Consider the following 19,612-nt stretch of genomic DNA (forward strand, 5'->3'; position numbering starts at 1 on the left):
GGGGCTCTCAACATATTCCAACTTGGGGCCCCAGCCCACTTGTGGAATTTGAACAAATATTTGGGGCCCACCTCTGACCCAATAAGCAATACAACTAAAACAAATAGGCAACACACACACACAAGAATTATTTGGATTTTTAGAAACATGATTTCAAGGCCCACTGTTCTAGAATATTCACAATATTCTCCCCGCCCCCCTTTGTTTTTGTCCTTGCTGTATGAACAACATATGTAAATTGGATTTTACCGTATTTTATTTTATTTTATTTTCCCCAGCACTTATAAGTGTACTTCACTTGCCATCACACCTGATGAAAAAAAAATCTGGAAGATGGAACTGCAATCAAAAGAAATGCATATATGACCTTGTGAAACTTGCAATAAAGTATGAGAGAGCGAGAGCGAGAGAGAGCGAGAGCGAGAGCGAGAGAGAGAGAGAGAGAGAGAGAGAGAGAGAGAGAGAGAGAGAGAGAGAGAGAGAGAGAGAGAGAGAGAGAGAGAGAACAGCACAGAAGTCAATTCCTGGGTCAGAAGATAAAAGAAAGAAAATGTGGCATGGCCCAATTGGCATGATCCAGCTGCATTGACCCAACTACATGCATGCATATTTGTTGCTCATCATGGTTGGCTGGTTAAGAGCTGGTCGGCAGCAAAGGTGGGAGAGGGCATTACTCCAGACGTCTAATGAGGCTGATGGGATTAGCCTTAGCCTTAGCCTTAGCCGGACTGCCGGAGACCACTACTGAGTGCAGCTTCCAAGAACTTAAAATCAATCATTCAATCAATCAATCAATCATTTCACTGACGACTCCTGGTAAAAAAAAACATACACAGGCTGTGTTCCTAGCTCGGTTCGCTCACTGTTCTGCCAATCAGCAAACAGTTGAGAGTGGTGATGCAGAACTCACCCGCAGAGTCCGTTACTGATTGGTTAAGGTAACACTATTCACACTTTTGTCTTGCTATTTGTATGCTTTTGCAAAACAATATTGTAACAGTCATGCTAATAAGGCACAATTTGAATTTTAACTTGAATTCGGAACTCAGATGAATAGAAATGACAGAGTAAGATCAGAACATCTCCCACCCTCCATGGAGATTCCTCTTAACTTTCGCCAGACTGTTTGACAGAGTCAACAGTCTGCTTTAGCCCAGGCAACTAAGAAGCTGGTTCAGGAGTAAACCAGGTTAAGTTAAGAGGTAAATCATCTAATAGAAGAGTCTGCGTGGAGTCCTCATTTTCTTACAGAACCAGTTTCTGATTTCATGTGCAGATCTACAATGAGCGAATGCAGAGCTGGTTTTGAATAGAAAAACACTCAAACACGATGTTGAGTAGCTGATGTGTATAGTTGATGTGCATGTCTACAATCAGATTTGGTCAGAAACAGATAAGGAAAAGAGGATTAGTTGAAAGGTCTAATGAGTCTCAGTTCAAAGAGGAGTTGCCTTTCCATGGTCTTTCATACTGGCACCACAACTACAAGACCAGTAACAATTACTGGTTTAGACAATAAAGAAAACAATGACCACATTTTCCTTGCTATATAGCGGTCTTCAGTGAGAATTTGATTAATCTGCATTCAGCAAATTTACAGCTGCTTGACAAAAAAAAATCTGGCAAGGTTTTCACTTTTTGTTGGGATTGACGTGTCTGACAGATATAGCATAGGCTCCTCTGAGTGCGATGAGGGCCACCATTTTAAAGAACTTCAAATGAACGTAATCAAAGTAATAAAGTGATTCTGTCCCATTTTTGGAAATAAGCTCATAATACACCTCCCCTTGAGTTGAATAATTGAGTTTTACCGTTCTCCTGTACTTTCAACCGTTCCCTGGGTATGGCAGTGCAAATAACCATTAACATTGAGTCCTATGAGACCAGCTGGCGGCTAACTGGTCTCATAGGACTCCATGTTACCTGCTAGCTCAGAGGTAACATTTGCACTGCCATAACCAGAAAACGGTTGAACGTACAGGAGAAAAATGGGACAGTATCACTTTAAGTATTTCAATGCCAAGTTCCAACTTCTAACCGAGGTACTTCCCAACTACCTCATATAATGACCCAATTGTGTGCAATTGGAATATGTGGAAAGGTGTTTCTAAAGGCAGCTGGACACCTGAAATTCTTAAGAGATTACATAAGTATGTATACTCAAGCAAGCAATGCCTCCTTTTCACACTGGCCTCGCAGTCACACCACTGCCTTTGTGTTGCTCTGAGTGTGTGTGTTTGATAGACTTTTGAGCTATATCCAAATCACTCTCCTTTGAGTCAAGGTCGTGTAAGTATCTAAAAACCCTTTATTTTACACCGGGGTAAACATGGTAAAAACGCCAAAAAAGTCCAAAAATGATTAACCATGATGATTTAAACAATGATTTAAATTGGAGTAAAGACTGTAGAGCGTTCGCTATTCTTTCCTTTTGCCACTGTGGGTGTTTGGTGTTGGCTAATCTTGAACAGATGAGAAGAGTTATGCTGTTCACTGGCGGCACACTATTGTTAAGGGCAGAGGGAGCCCCTCTGTGTGCGTAGCTCGCTGGTCTTATTTGACCCAAGTTATTTTTCCCACCTCACTGGTAATGGGCTGACCCTTCACGTGACTGCGTCTAAGAGACAACTTAGCAGTGATCTGGAAAGTGGTGTGTTCTGTTCCGGTCAGCCCATTTGATCTATTAACCCATTGATGCTGGATGTTGCATTGCGCAACATTGGCCCTGGCGCCTGGAGTTGCATTACGCAACATTCAGGCTCATGAGATTTCAGACAACTTAAATAAAAATCTTCGTTTGTTTGAGATGAATGAACACATTCTAATGAAAGATGGGGGCCTTAGCGTTTAAATGCAACTTATAGCATGTTTTTATGTGGTTCAGAGGCTGAGATATTTAGATTTGTATAGGCTGAGGGCAGCCTATGAGGGCTTTCTTGAAAAAGGGCTCAGGCATTCAGCAGCATTTTTTGCAGGTGTCTTGGGCGTCAATGGGTTAATGCCGTTAGATCATTACGTCATACTAGTGGAGAATAGATATCTTCTATATGACAGATAGAAAATTGGTAAAATCAAATCAGTCTTAGCAAGACATCTGTATGCTGTATATGACTGGCATGACACCAAAGGAGCACATGGCAAAACAAAAATGACACATACACGTTGTAACAAAAATGTAGACACTCGAGATATGTGGCGGCTTATGCATAACATAAAGCATGCATCTGTACCGCACTAACTGTGTTATGCTTCCATGCTCTCTCTGTATTTCCCCATTCAGTTGTATGTTGCGGTTCATGTCCTCTGTTGGAATATAAAGAGTATGTCCACACAGCTGCTCCCCATTTTGCTTTTTATTTCCAAGTGAACCCTTATGAGCACTGAGCAGGGCTACAAATTAACTTTTTTTCATCACAATTTGGTTGTAGATGTAAACATAACTAGCCAAACATGAATCCAGTAAAAGTAGTATGTTTTCTCTTCTATCAGCCAATCTGAAATTTCACCTGTATTTGACTGGTAGGTGAGTGTAATTTAGAGCTCTACTTTCCCTCTTCATACGAGCTTTTGCTCTTCATCAACGTTTTTTTTTGTTTGTCCTGCACGGCTCTACTTCTTTACTTTAAAAAGAAATACCAAATAATTTGTGGAAATAAGCACATTTTACACCTCACTTTGAATGAAATACTTCCCTTGTATCCTTCTGCTGTACTTCCAGCCTTTCTCTTAGGGCCTCTGCACATTGGCTTCGACAGCACTGTGGAGCACTTTTGCTTCCGACAGAATTCCGACCCCCAAACCCAATTTCACACGAACATAGCATTGATAGTCAATGGGTGGCTCCGACAAAATAGAACTTGTCTCTACAATGGAATCGAACTTTTGCGGAGCAGTGCTCAGCACTTTGTCAGAGTCGATGTGCGGAGGCCCTTAGTCTGTTGATGCTACTCCTGGTTCCATGCTACCAATTATCATTGAATCTAGCTGCTAGCTAGTGCGTGCCAAACGAGTCCATTACATATCATAGCTTGGAGGTAGACTGTGTGCTGTCAGACTCAGATAACGGCTGGAAGTACTGGAGAAAGGTAAAAATCAAATATTTAAACTGAAGGGAAGGTGTATTTCCAGAAATGTGGTGTCGCTTTAAATACATAAAAAAGTTAAAATGTAAAAAAAAATGTTGCCCTGCCGTTGCCTAATGGTAAGGCATTGGGTTACTAGTACGCTGGCGACCCAAACTTAATTCCGGGCCACGTCATTTGCAGATCCTTCTCCATCTCTCTCTCCCCACTCGTTTCCTGTCTCTCCTCCACTGTACTGTCAGAAATAAAGGCAAAAAATCCTATCTTTTTGTTTTGCTTAAATGTTAACATGTTACTGTACCTTGAGCTGGTCATCTTTGGTGCTGAGCACAGCATCCTTCTCCCTGATGAGCTCTTTGAGCTGGGCCACCAGCTGCTGCGTCTGGGCCAGCTGCTCGTTGGCCTCCGCCAGGGCCGGGTTCCCTCCATCCACACTGCCCTGAGGAGAGCCCGGGGCCTGCAGATACACACATACATATTATAGCAATTACACAGAGGTATTATAGTAGTAGTACACACTACAGACAAATATTTAATATGAATGAAAACAAACATGGGCACGCACGCACACACACCATAAGTGACAATCAAACTACATATAGCCACATGTTTTGTGCATTGCGCTGTACACATTTATAAATTCATTATTTGATGGATTTCAAAGCATACGTCATTATGATGATGTGACCTCTGCTGCTACCCGTTACCCTGGGGTGCGGGCACCCCCTGGGGGTGCGCCAGAGACTCCAGGGGGTGCGCAGGATTTTGTTTGTGTTGAGGTTGTTACCAAAATTCTGCTACCAAATGCAGGGCAAATGAAAATCAAATTAAAACCTGTTTTAGTCCCCATGTCAAGTGATTTAAGTATTCATCATTTTATCTAATATTATGTATTAAGAATCAGTGTAATTAAATAACGTAAATCATTTTTAGAGCATATAAACGTATAGAAGTTTGGATTTGGGGGTGCGCGGCTTGTTAAGAACCACTGCACTAACCATATCCGACTTTCAATAACAGCATACTTGGCACAGCTCCTAGAAAACGTGAGATACTTGTGTGCACAAGAGAGCACCTTGGGGAGTAATGGGAGAAGGGTACTGCTGTTAGTGTCCGCACTGAAATATGCACTGTGATCACAGAGGTAATATTCCAAGAAGGAAGGTCAGTGACTAACCCGAACTAAGGAATAAACAGCTCATGTGTTATAGCTCCATTTCTTCTATCAAAACAAAGCTGACTCTTCGATTGTGAGATCTACCCCATGAACTGACAAGTCACACCCAGGACCCCGTTTCTCGACAGTGTCGTTGCTAGCTAGTTAGCAGTTGTCGTTGCTAACTTAGTAAGTTGCTTATGGGAAATTGCATTTCAACCAAGTAAGTTGCTAACTTTGTTAGAAACGACACTGTAGAGAAACAGGATCCAGGTCAGTCATTGAACCTGTGTTTTAAAACATCCCCCACCTCTGCTCTGCTGCCCTAGGATTCCACAGCACAAACGCATGTCATTACCATGGCAATGCTGTCAGGATTCCACAGCACAAAACATGTCATTACCATGGCAATGCTGCCAGGTCGGGGGAAGACACGGGAGAGGCACAGGATGCGTCGGCCGAGCCCGGGCCAAAGCTACCAGGTCAGCACTTTCTCTAACACCCTCCTAATCTGCCCCCTGCACTGTTCTCCCTCCACTCCAGCCTTACGCCTCATTGACTGGGGATCAGACCCCACTGAGCACAACAGGCAGGACTACTGAAGCCGCATACGATAAGGGCCTTGTTATGCGTTACAAACAAAGTGCTATATGGGGTGTGTATGTGTGTGTGTGTGTGTGTGTGTGTGTGTGTGTGTGTGTGTGTGTGTGTGTGTGTGTGTGTGTGTGTGAGAGAGAGAGAGAGAGCATGGTGACATGATCCGTTTGTGCATATAGCCAGACAAGACAAGTTTTTTGGTTTTACCCAGGAGCTCTCCGCTCTCAATGCAATATAAGTCTAGTGTCTGATCATCATTTTGATACTTACACCCGGTGGAGAGGAGCCTCCAGCCTCGTCGCCAGAGAACCACTTCAGCATGATTTAGCTGTAGGTCTACAGGCCTGTCAGGACAGAAGAGAGGAGAGGAGAGCACAGTTACACCTCAACATTGTTAGTTCAGCACAAACGCACTCGGATAACAGCGGCATTAATAATATATTGTATAATCTGACACTGAGACTGTATGTGTGCGCGCGCGTGCGTGTGTGTGTGTGTGTGTGTGTGTGGTTTACTCTCTGAGTTGTTTAAGATTCCCAACACTTCCTGCAGGGTCTTGGAGTATTTGAAATTGGTTATTAGAGCAAGTTTAAGCTCGTTTATGCTTTTGCAATGTGTGTGCCTGATTATGTTGATAACTCGGGATAAATCCGTATCTCTACTGATCATCCTCCAGTGGACCTCCACCTTGCTGTAGAAATATTGTAGTTCTGTCAATACAAAGCTGGGTATTCTTGATCAGATGAAAACAAAAAGGGAGATCAGGCTAAGCTTGTCTGCTCAGCGCAAACATGCAAGTCACTCTCTGAACCTCCCATCTCCCAGATCTTACAATCGATAAACAACACAGTTCCCTGCTCGTAGCCTACAGGAGAATCCTTGTGATACGAATTAGTCGTCCCAGACTAACTCGATTAAAATATGGGAGGTTTTCCCAGTGACTAGTCTGGAAAGCACTATGCTTTGTAGGTCAACTGACACTACCATAAACACTGGCATAGTTTACATTCCTTCATAGGGTACAGAGCATACTGGACGAGTTAATAGGTTACTGGATAATCTACAATGAAGCAGGTACATTGTTTGAGTATTTCTACAACCCAAAATTGTGCACTGGCAGAAGTTAGCTGGCTACATCTTACAAACGTTGCCCTGGCCTGACAAAATGAGAGAACACAGGCTAATCTTTCTGTATCAACTGACAAGAATATATAATAAGCAACTAATTCTGGAAGGTGACAAACTTGAAATGTACACTTTGGGGTCGAAATAGACGAATGCATCTCTCCGTATGGAGCTGCGTTAGAACAGGGATGAGGATGACACATACAGGTCTGTGCCGCTGACTGTATCAGGAAAGATTCCCAGATTCACGCTCCCATCTCATTACACTCCCATTTCATCTCGCTCCCACTAGCCAGACTAACGGTACCACCGCCATATTACGGAGCCAGTTATCTTGTTGATGTTAGTTTTTTGTTTCTAACCCTAACCTTAACCCTAACCCTAAACCTAACCCTAACCTTAACCCTAACCCTAAACCTAACCCTAACCCTAACCCTAAACCTAACCCTAAATTGCTTGTATGTGGCAGTATATGATAATACGTGAAATATAATCGGGTGGGGACCGCAAGTCCGGGAGTGATAGAAACACCGGGGACCGCACGTCCGGGAGCGAACTCCGTTGGGAGTCTCAGTCTGTATGCCTCAGGAAAGATAGCTTGCTAATAGACTAGCGCACTAACGAGGCTTCAGCTAGCTGCCCCTCATAAAGTTATACATAGCGTTTATGTATTACAGGATAAACAATGAGTTATTTCCAGACCCGCCGTGGAAGCTCCGGGTATCCTCGTTCACAGACAAAAATGCACATTAGCAACGACATAAATCAACAGTCCAGCAATCGAGACAGAGGATAGTTCCCTCGGAATCCTAGCTGACACTGGATATGTTGTTAGCTCGCTAATATTAGTTAGCACTCATGTTTGCTGATATTGAGAACAAAGTTCCAATACAAATTCACTGTATTTAAATTCTGCATTTACCTGTTTCAATTATGCATGGGGATCTGCCGATGTTATTTCATTTCAGATATGCAACAACGCGGAAATGTTTATGTCAGATTTAAAGGGCAGCTGTACCAATTCGCTTATGCCAGCACCGACCATCTTCGTCAGGTGAACAACTTCTTTTGCGCATGCGCAAAGTTGCTGTCATGGACAAGTCATGGAATGTTTTGTTGATGGCCTGAGGCCTGACAGTTTGCAAAAGCTCAGTGTTTTTTTCTCAAAGCACCCCCTTACCTGTGCCCAAGACAAGCCGTGTACCCCAACCCAAACTTCTACACACTAAAAAAAAAGATTTAAGTGATTTATGTGTTGTGTGTATGACCAGGTGGCACTCAATTTTCCCTTGGGGATTAATAAAGTCTCTCTCTCTCTCTCTCTCTAATTACAATGAGTCTTGCTTGTGTGTGTGTGTGTGTGTGTGTGTGTGTGTGTGTGTGTGTGTGTGTGTGTGTGTGTGTGTGTGTGTGTGTGTGTGTGTGTGTGTGTGTGTGTGTGTGTGTGTGTGTGTGTGCACTTTCTCATGTGAATTAGTGCTGTACGGCAGCCTCCAGAGCTGGTGTGTGAATGGAATGTGTATGTGTGTGTGCATGTGTATTGCGGAAGTGCTTGAGTCTACTTCATAATTGTGATAATGCTATATAAATATGTTGTATTGTATTACTTCCAAAAAATAGATTTTTTTTAACTGCAAAATAATTGCAATACCTACTCTGGCCACCACCCAACACCTTTAAATAGTGATTTTAATGCAACATTTTTGGGCCTACTGGACTACAGTAGCTAAATGTCAGAAATCCACTTAAATTTGTAGTTCTGTACCGTTTCTGTGTTTTGAATTGTAACAGAACCAGATTTACAAACACTAGGTAGGCTAATTGCCTTGGTCCTCTCTGTGGGGCACACAACCGTCAGCCCCCATCAAGGAAAATACCTTCATGCAAAAATAACACAAGAGTGAAAGTGAAGTGAAAGTGTGAAAGCCCATTGGTAAACTCCAACTCCCATTGTCATTGTGACACAGAACTCCACAGCACACAAGTGAACACTGCACACGACGAAATTGCATGTATGCCTCACCCGTGCAAGAGGGCCCCAGTGGGGCCCTATGGCCCCCAGTGAGGCCTCTAATCCTAGGAGGACCAGATAGACCCCTTTGGTGTTTGTACACAGATGTGACGTAATCGAGCTGCGTGCACATTGTTGGAGCGGATTCGACCATTTACCGCACATTTGCAAAGAAACTAGCCAGGTGTTTCTTCCGATAAGAAAATGGATGGTCACAGTAATTTCAGATATGAGGTGGGCGGGCGGCACAAACATGGGAATTCCTGATGATGTTCTCAGTCCAGTGGTTTGTTTAATTGCCACAAACATCTCATATGCTTCTGGAACAGCCTACTCCCTCTCGGAATAGCGTAAGAAGTGTAGCTTTTAGGATATCTGTTTTTTTTTTTAAACAAACGTACACGCTTCAGGACGGCAGGTATTCTCTCTTCAGTGTCTGCACTGTTTGTGCGTGTGTGTTTGAGTCAACAATGCACACACACCTAGTGCAACCGCATCTCTTTCATTTCGTGAAGTATTCACGAAAAAAATAACTTTCATTTTCGTGGTGCATTCACGTTATGTGGTTGGGCAACGACACGCTGACTATTCATTTGAATTGCCCGACTGCTGCCTAGCGACCCACTAGTTTGACGCCCTTTCGGTACCGTCACATGGTAATCAAACATTTCAAACAAGCAATTTAGGGTTAGGGTTAGGGTTAGGTTTAGGTTTAGGGTTAGGTTTAGGGTTAAGTAGAGTTAAGGTTAGGGTTAGGGTTAGGTTTAGGTTTAGGTTTAGGGTCGTATGACATAAGGCGTAAGTACCGAAAGGGCGTCGAATTAGTGAGTCCCGAGTGTATCAGCAGTGTTCTGTCAGCACCCCTCCCCGCCCCTGTAGACGCTTGGATAACCATAGCAGCAGTCGGGCAATTCAAATGAATAGGCAGCATTTCGTTGCCCAACCACGAAGAACGGGCAATAACGTGAATGCACCACGAAAATTAAAGTTATTTTTTTCATGAATACTTCACGAAATGACAGAGATAGGGCTCCCTAGGGATAACGTAGCTTCTAAACAGGTCAATGATATAGTCCGCCCAAATAGGTAAAACTGCTGCTGCAATGTAACATTGTTTTCGTGCTGTGCTCCGGACCCCCAGAGTTTCCCCACACCCGAACCACGGCTGTGGTGCTCTGAACCCCCAGAGGTTCCCCACACGCTGGCCCCACTTTAAAAGCCACGGCTGTGGATGACCGGCCTTGATTCCCAGTAGCTCTCCTGTCAACTTGAAGACATCTGATTCTGAAGCACAGGGACAGGATTAGAACAAAGTCTAGAGAATAAAATGTCACTCAAATGTAATTAACTAAGACATTTATTATTGCATACCATGAATCCGTAGGATTTACTTTGTCATACGCACATATGAGTAAAACAACTGAAGTGAACAATGAGTCTGAAGCACAGCAATATGAAAAGACTCAACAGTGGGAGTTTGTGAATGACGCATCAAAACAGGTACAAATCTACTAGATGTGACAATGGCTACGTTTACATGAGACATTTAATTCTGAATAAAGCTTAATTCCGAACGCGGTGGCACTAGGGCCAGCTTCAGACAACTCCACAGGTAGACAAGGAAGTTTAAATGTAAATGTTTAATTTAATGTCTACCTGTGGAGTTGCCTGAAGCTGGCCCTAGTGCCACTGCGTTCTAAATGAAAAGACTTTAGTCTTCCTACTTCAAGAGCACCTACAGTTTGGAGTCTAGAGTTGGTGAACAAGAGCGCTCAGAAAATCTTCTTCTTCCAAAGCTTAATTCCGCTTTGAAAACGTCATGTAAACACCTTAATTTGGAATTAAAGGACAGATCAAAGTAAACTCAAAGAAACTATTTGATTCTGAATTATTAATTCGGAATTAAAAACATCATGTAAACACAGTGAATGTCAATGAAACAAGCCACACATAAGACAGAGGTTGTCGTGAAATCCCAGTTGTTATGTCTTTGGTGAGCCCTGTCGCGGTCACCGATGAGTTTGGCAGGGCATATTGTAATAAATCCATTTGTTATTTTGTATATCCAGTTTGGTGTGTGATTGGCCAAACGACTTGAAGTAACATGGTATACATTTGCATGGTTGACATTACTTTGAAAAACATATTCATATCCATTTCACCAAAGTGTCTTCATACAAAACAACCACACATTTTACAAACTGTATCAAAAATGTTGTCTTGAGAGACAAAGCTTGCATTTTAGAGTCAATTCTGTTTGACAAAATTGGTAAATGGATAGATGACACAGACACACAATGAATTTAGCAAGCTTACCAGCACATGCATTATCATAAAGAACACATTTCCACACAAGCATCCCACCTGGCACACAAGCTGTCTTCTGGTATTCAAGTAAATAAAAAGCATGGGCGTAGCAGTATAGCGAACAATGCGCTTTCTTACTGAAGGGGAACGAATGTGTGTGTAAGGCTTTAAAACTGATTAGATGTTCTATCTCCTCACGGCAGATACCCTATGTGGGGTGTGTTGGCATCTGGTGGTGAGTTTGTAGGTTGCAATCAACTGAATGCATCTCCATTTCCTAACATGCAGAGGCCAGAGTGGCAGTGAAATGCCTTGGCGTCTTGAGTTTGTTCATTCCAGTCCACAGCTACTAAGTGGCATGATTGTTTGACTGTCAGACGGATTTCACATGACATGGCTTTACTTTCAGTGTAAAACATAGCGATACTTACCAATGATTATAACATAAACATTAAGCATATAGTAGCATAATTGTTGAAACCTGAAAAAATGTGTAATAGTATCTTCACGATATTGCGTTCCCTAATGGTATCTGGTAAGTTTTAGGACGGTATACCTCACAACCAGGGCACCAGTTTTCACACAGCCTCATGAAAGATAGACCCACTTGGAAACTCCTATTGCCATTGTGTCACAGCACACCACAGCACAAAGTGCAAACAACAAAGTTGCATGTACCTTATGCCTCACTCACACAAAGGGACAACCCAACTAATACGCCAAGCAAGCGGTGCAGTGAGACAGTACCATGCACAGGTTGCCCCAGTCATGGAGGAGGATGGGGGAGAGCGTTGGTTTGTCATTCCCTCGACCAGGCTGACAACGTCGGGAATCGAACAGGTAATCCTCACATTACAAGCTCGACACCCTAACTGTTTGCCCATGATTGCCCATGAGACATTTATCTGGTATTTCATTACACAATGAAACTGCTGTGTTGTGTCCATACGTCCTCTCTGGAATGTCCACATGGTGTATTCTGTTTGTTTCTAAACCACACAATAAATACTTCACAAAGTACTCAATTCGGGTCAGTGGGAGGTTAGATGTTAAAACATCTATGCTGTAGATCAGTGGTCTCCAATTAATTTTCCCCAAGGGCCAAATTATGTTGCACAAATGAGGCTGAGGGCCAAATAAATCGCCCGGCCGTGTGGCCACAAATAGCACACATCTATGTTTGTTCCAACCTCATGGCGGGCCAAATGCTTGCCATGTCCAGGCCGGATTTGGCCCGCGGGCCGCCATTTGGAGACCACTGCTGTAGATGATTCCTTCAAGAGGAACGGTGCAGATGAGGTGAATGTTGTGAGGTCCTTAAGGCTTCATTGAAGTCTACACAGTCTTGTGCAGCTGGGCTATGGTTTACTTGCTGCGTTGGCAGAGCGCTCGAAGAACCATCCTGTAGGCCTCAGGTCGATCTTCAGCTGCTCCATCACCCACTCGTCCCTCTGGGCCCCCTCAAGGAACTCCTCCAGGGAGATTTGGCCTGGACACAAGTATACAGACATGCTTACAAACGAAGAGCTTCATTGCAAAATTATGTCCATTTTGGAACATTTTGGGAAATTGACATTTTTGTGTTGGGCACACATTTTTGTATTGCATTGCAGAATACGATTTACAAAGGCACGGGGCAGCCGTGGCCTAGTGGCCTAGGGGTTGTCGGTTCGAATCCCCCCTGACCTCTCCCTACATCTCCATCCATGGCTGAAGTGCCCTTGAGCAAGGCACCTAACCCCTCATTGCTCCAGGGACTGTAACCAATACCCTGAAAATAATAGTTGTAAGTCGCTTTGAATAAATGAAAGCGTCAGCTATGTGTAATGTAATGTAATAATAGGGTTTTTAAAAAGTATGTTCACAAAGTATTTGAATGGCAAGAATTCACACATACTTCTTCAAACCAACCATAAAACACATGTTGGTATATTGTTTTCTACATGTCATCACATTAAAAATAAAACAACCGAAAAGGATTTAGAAAGGCAGTCAAGCTGACATTACATTAAATCTATCAATTTCTTTTACAATCTTAAGTGACAGGTTTTTATTTATCTGAAGTGATATTTATTTATTTATTTATCTATTTATCTATTTATTTCTACTGTAGTACAGGCCCTGGAGCAACATCAGGTGGAACTACACAGTGCCTCGCCACTTCAACCATGGTCAGGAGTGTAGAAGACCACCAACTTCCATCCTATGGAATTTGAACATGTGACCTTATATGATCCCAATATCAACACTCTCACCTATCAACACTCTCACCTAACACACTATCACCATCACCACAGCTGCCAAAAGTTCATATGGATGTTTTGTGCATGTCATCACATTCACACAATGCAGGAAAGGAACGGTATTCAGTGAAAATCATTACCGTCATTGTTTATGTCCACAAGCTGAAATACTCGATCACTGACTTCGTCTGGGCTCATTCCAACAGCAGATGGATTCTCGTGCCCTCTGATTTTGGAAATTATCTGTTGGCAATAACAGAAACAGACTGGAATAAAATTGATCTGTTGATATATCCATGCATTCATTCATTCATTTAAAACATTCACAGACACAATTTACTGTCAAATGCAGTACTTGCAATGTGTAAGTCAAGGCAATTTACTGTCAAATGAGGTACTTAGTGAGGCAAGGCATGTATGAAAGTATTGCACAAGGCTGGTAGCTCAAAAGCTTGCAGTGTCTTCACAGGCGCATTGGGTGCTCTTGGATTCATGGATATTTACTAAGAGGGTGGGAGCCAGGGCTAAGAAAATAATTCAGGATGCCTCACACCCCAACTCTAAAATGTTCACCTTACTAAAGTCCTGCAGATGACTCAGAACCATTCATGCAAGTACAGAAAGACTGAGGAACAGTTTTTACCCCCAGACACTGCGACTGCTGAACAGAGACTTTTTTAAATAATCATGTTTTTGTTTTTTTACTTATTACTTATTTCTTTTTTACTTTATTTCTTTTGGATGCAGAGCTGAGGACCCCATCATCATTTCACTACAATGAAATGTATGTGACAAATAAAATAACTTGAACTTGAACGTGGATGGAGCGGGGTCGGTCCTCATCAACAAAAAAGGTTAATCCAGGCAACTCCAAATAGTCTCGACTAAGCCCTATTGAAGATGTATGATGAAACTTGTTGGCTCTTTTAATCATGATTTACCCATAAGAAAATAAAGGCTTCTTAATTTCGCTTCCTCTTTGTTTATTTGGATTTGCCTGGATTAACCTTTTTTGATGTATATCAAAATGTTTTAATGTTTTAATGATCAAACTCATTTAATGTTTAAAAGCCTATAGGGAAGCAAATTGTTTTGAATGCAGTTAGAAAATGGTAAAGCATTCACCCCACAAATACCACTCACTATACAGGGGTTGGACAAAATAAATGAGACACCTGTCATTTTAGTGTGGGAAGTTTGATGGTTCAAGTGGACCAGCCTGTTGGCCAATCTTCATTAATGGCACATTGCACCAGTAAAGTGAAGTGTGAAGGTTCAATTAGCAGGGTAAGAGCACAGTTTTGCTCAAAATTGTGCAATACACACACCATTATGGGTGATATGTCAGAGTTCAAAATGACACTAAAATGACAGGTGTCTCAGTTATTTTGTCCGACCCCTGTATATTCCCATCTGTGTCTAAATGAAGTACTGTAACATGAATGGCTGTAATAAAACATGGCATTTCACGATTCCTAAAGAGACACGTATACAGCATTATAAAACTCAAAGTGGCACAGCTAATTGTACAGTACAGTACACTATGCGAACTCGAGGCTGGCAAACAACAGCCTTATTTAGACTTTGACAACATCTCTCCATGTACAGTACATCCGCCTTCATTTGGTGTTAATGCCAATGATCGTGGCTTAATCTGAGTTAAAGCTGCAGCTTAAAGAGCTTAGACAGACCCAGGAGCTTGATGGAGGAGTGAGTGGGTGAAAAGTGACTGTGATGCAGACAGGGTGTCCTCAGACAGAGTGTCTCACATGACAATAAGAACTGCTAACTAAGAACCAATTTAGAAAAAAGTCTAGTAAAGTAAAATGTAAAATTTGCTGCATGATCCTTTTTGTATTTATTGAACTCACACAGTTTAAATAACAACATACTGTATATAGGATAGAATGCCCTAATGTGGGACAATTTTTGTCACTTCAACTTTGGTGGTTTATTAAAATTTAATGACAACATTTCAATACAAACAAATTACACCCTTTTCATCCTCTAGTTATGCTCTAATCAAATAAAACATTTAAAAACATGTTATGTGTTTCTAATTCGAATAATTTGGATATTAATGTAAGTTGGTCAAAAACCATGGTTATCCCTAAAGTGGGACAATCGGTTTCCTAATGTGGGACAGTGTATATTAAAAGGTCTCTAAAACATGTTTGTGTAAAATATTAATTCAAAATGTGATCTGCCACTCTTTAAGACATATCAGCTACACATTTAGAGCATGTTTTCTGAATTATTTTTACTTTCTTTTATTGGTAAATATGACTCAGACTGTTTGAACCCATTGCACACAATTGGTCACTTCAACATGGCAGCTCTATTTGAGGAAAGAACTTCCGGTTTTTGGACCCAAATGTTGTGTTGATAGCTGTGCTCCAGTAGATTAGGCCAGAAAGACTGAAATACATCTATGATATAGATTTAAATATCCATTTTCTTATGTGGACATGGTGTTTGACTTCATAGTAATTGTTTGACTTATTAAATTACTACTTTTATAACTGTCCCACATTAGGAAAATCTTGTGTCCCACTTTAGGACGCACCTATCCTAAAGTGGGACACTAATAATATGGTTTTAAAATAAAATATTACATTATTTTATATACACCACACATTATTTTCTGATGAACATATACCTACCCAACATATTTATCAAAACATTGACAATGTTGTTTTGATTGGAATTGATTTATACCCTAAAGACAAATTTGGCCAAATGCTATGTAATTTGTCATTTGATGGACTTCACCCAGGGTCCTTCTTCTTAATTGTAACCCCTCCCTGGAGTATTACTATACATTTACTAAATCATGATATTATGATAACAGGATAATAGGGCTTTTATTTGGTTATAGTTTTGTAAACATTTACCAACTTGGGGCAAAGCTACACCCCTTAAACCTTAAGGTGTCCCACATTAGGCATCGTCCCACTTTAGGGCATTCTACCCTATACAAAATATAGCCAATATATATAACTAATATTCAGGATACTTTATAAAAAGAAGTGCATAAACTGCCATAAAGCCTGCTGCCATAGATTCATGAATACAATTCTAACCAGCCCCAACTGTTTTTTAATAGCGGAAGTTTTATTTACTCCTGGCAAATTACTGTATAAGTGCATACAATGGCAGGTTACAATAGAACACAGCAGACAGCAAAAGTGGACACAGGGAAGCTGACAATGGGGGGAACAAAGGGCTCAGTTGTCTCGGGCCCAGGGAGATGGGGGGCCCATAATTGGGTCCTCATTACATTGAATGTATTGAGAAGGGGGCCTTTTCAGAAGACTTTATCTTGGGCCCATTCAAAGCTGTCAGCGGGCCTGAGTGGACATACAGTATTTACTGGACTTCTCACCTTGATTATGTGCCTGACTTCCCTCTTGTCTAGACGACCGTTCCCATCCCTGTCGTAGACTTTGAAAGACCACTTGAGTTTGTCCTCCAGCTTGCCCCGCAGAATAAGGTGCACAGCTGCGACATACTCCATGAAGTCGATGGTGTTGTCCTGCATTTGGGAGGGGTTGAGTGAAAGAAGAGAGAGAGTGTGAAAAGCAGACTATTTGTTAACATAAAGTCAACCCCAAGAAGTCAGGCAAAGAGAATTGTAAGTGTGAGAGTCTTGGCAGCATCATGTGGTACACTGTAGGCACGTAGGGTACGTCTTGCATTACCCTATGAAGTACCCAGATCTCTCAGGAGACAGATGGCACTTAATTGAAACTAAAGACATGATATGAACAAATTTGAAAAGAAGACAAACGAGAAATTAAGAGGAAACCAAACATTAAATCTACATTTTAATCAAAGAGAGAGAGAGAGAGAGAGAGAGAGAGAGAGAGAGAGAGAGAGAGAGAGAGAGAGAGAGAGAGAGAGAGAGAGAGAGAGAGAGAAACACACAGTATTGCACCTAAAAGTTGGAGAACACAAAGAAAAGAAAAAAAAGTCTTACGTTGTTGGTATCAAAAGAGCGGAAGATGTTCTCAACATAGGCACTTTCTTCCGCCGAGCAGTTGCTGCCGATCCCAAAGATCTTTTTAAATTCGTGCAGGTACAGGTTCCCGCTCGGACACTCGCTGGCAAACCTCTTGTACAGCTCTTGGATGTGCGTGAGGGCCACCTCATCACTCACTTCGTGTGCACTACTCGCTCCGTGGCCCATATCTACTTATTTATTGCTCCTCCTTTAGTCCAATGTCAGAAAAAGTGAGCAAGAAACAGTGAAAAAGAAATGTCACTTAAAGAGATGTCACTCATGGTTTAAAATTCTCGCAGCAGCATTGCAGCATTCAAAGTGAAAAGTCCCACAGTGTCCCACACAGAGCGCATGATGATGGGTGGCTTGGCGCAGTAAAGAGGTGGGAAAGCCCTCTCTCTCTCTCTCACTGAGCTCACTTACCAGATTAAGACCCGATAGCTGCTTAGGTATTTTTAGACAGGGGGGACCTAATCCACTAGTCTGTTTTTGTTTGGTTTGTTTTTATTTCTACATAAAGAGGTGGGGCCAGTGTGTGTGTGTGTGTGTGTGTGTGTGTGTGTGTGTGTGTGTGTGTGTGTGTGTGTGTGTGTGTGTGTGTGTGTGTGTGTGTGTGTGTGTGTGGAGACGTGCGGTCAGGGTAGGCAGGGTAGGCAGTGCCTACCCTGGGATAAATGTCTTAAAAATAAAAACTAACACGTGTTTTAAAAAAATATTCTTCAGAGTTCACATACACAACAATAACATTGATTCAGCATAAATTATGAGCTGTTTAAAGTACAGTATACGCAGGACAACGATAAAAAACCTAAGTAATCGCACGAAGCAAAGCGCTCAGGCTTGGGCAGGTTGCCGTGGCAACGCGCAGTCCCGGCTGGTAGCAGAGACAGGCTGCTGGTAGCCTGTGAAAGCAGAGCTTTCGAATGCCAGCCAGGCAGCCCGGTAAGGCTCGCTTTTCCTCTGCCTACCCTGCCTTCAGTGCTGTCAATGTAGAAGTTTGCGCATGCGTATTAAGTTGTCACATAGCTTGTCAATGGGACTAAAAGCAGAGCCTTTAGACTGTGGCGGGAGTATGTGAGCCAATCACAGCTGCCAACATGAAAAATTGTTACAATTCAGGAAGCCTTCCTGCTTAAAGTATGATAGCAACAACAGCTATCAGAAACAGCCGTACAGAAAACATGGCAGTCTTTGGTGTTTTGCCTTTATTACAAAAAAAAAAACAAAAAAATCAGAGAAGTAGCAAGAAAGATGGTTCAGATGACAGGCAATAGCTGAGCCGTTTGCAATCGCTGCATTGTGGAAATATTCAACATCAGATGGGTAGCAGCTTCAAGTAGTTTGAACACACTGGGACAAAATATCTTCATCATGTCAACCACCCCGGGCTTTTAATGGAACTAACTTGCATGGAAAACATACTCGTGATTCTGCTTTAAGGTAAGATTCATCTAATTATTAAGCTGTGGGTAGCCAAATTTAAACATGAACATGCTCAAGTTTGTCGTGGTGCCTTTTGTTGACGGGCCAGGGAGGTGTTGACATTGAAGATTGGTTGTGCTGTGGACACGAATAGACTGTGTGTGTGTTATTATGGACGCGAGATTGTTTTTTGAGCGTACAACATGACTTCATTTTCCTAATTTATTATGATGATGACTTAATACGCGATGCGTGAGGTGTGTGGAGCCTGTTAGCAAGTTGACGTGCAGCTGTGTTCTTTTGAAGTGCGCGGTGTACGAGATCAACGTTGGGCTCGCTCGAGTGACTGGGATGGGTGCTCACCTCACTCAGAAATTGACTTGATTTGAAACACCTTGCACAACCGTTGCTGAAGTGTTTGAGAATACAATCACGCACAAGAATGAGTCTCAGAAATGTTTTCGTTGGTTTACTCGATGGAGGCCTACCAGTATTTACTGTCTGAATGCAATGCACCGCTCATGTTTGTTGAGTTCGCAAGCAACCCGCCCCCTTGCCAACTTTCCTTCTTGTCTGAGTGTTTGATTAGCAGCACAAAATGTGTCAATGAAGCAGGAGCTGTTACCTAGGTTGGTTTATTGCTAAATGTAAAATCGTTTTCCCCTC

General features: G+C 42.2%; 2 protein-coding genes across 5 annotated transcripts in view; both read right to left on the reverse strand.

Annotated features, from left to right (window-relative positions):
- Positions 1-8,006, reverse strand: part of LOC134438326 (golgin subfamily B member 1-like) — a 50,615-nt gene extending 42,609 nt beyond the window's left edge. For all 4 annotated transcript variants that reach the window (XM_063187872.1, XM_063187873.1, XM_063187874.1 and 1 more), the window contains exons 1-3: positions 7,883-8,006; positions 6,106-6,179; positions 4,384-4,539 (exon numbers count right to left, since the gene is read on the reverse strand). In XM_063187872.1, the coding sequence (XP_063043942.1) occupies positions 4,384-4,539; positions 6,106-6,156 (207 nt within the window). In that variant the 5' untranslated portion in view covers positions 6,157-6,179; positions 7,883-8,006. The remainder of the gene's footprint in view (positions 1-4,383; positions 4,540-6,105; positions 6,180-7,882) is intronic.
- LOC134438669 (guanylyl cyclase-activating protein 2-like) lies at positions 6,172-17,710 on the reverse strand. The gene is made up of 7 exons (XM_063188283.1): positions 17,501-17,710; positions 16,907-17,056; positions 13,662-13,764; positions 12,648-12,767; positions 10,126-10,255; positions 7,080-7,132; positions 6,172-6,179 (listed from the first exon to the last, which is right to left on the reverse strand). The coding sequence occupies exons 1-7, from the start codon at positions 17,708-17,710 to the stop codon at positions 6,172-6,174; spliced, it is 774 nt and encodes a 257-aa protein (XP_063044353.1).
- Between the last annotated feature and the right edge of the window lie 1,902 nt (positions 17,711-19,612).

The sequence above is a fragment of the Engraulis encrasicolus genome, chromosome 22, assembly GCF_034702125.1.
Source record: "Engraulis encrasicolus isolate BLACKSEA-1 chromosome 22, IST_EnEncr_1.0, whole genome shotgun sequence".
Classification (NCBI taxonomy): domain Eukaryota; kingdom Metazoa; phylum Chordata; class Actinopteri; order Clupeiformes; family Engraulidae; genus Engraulis; species Engraulis encrasicolus.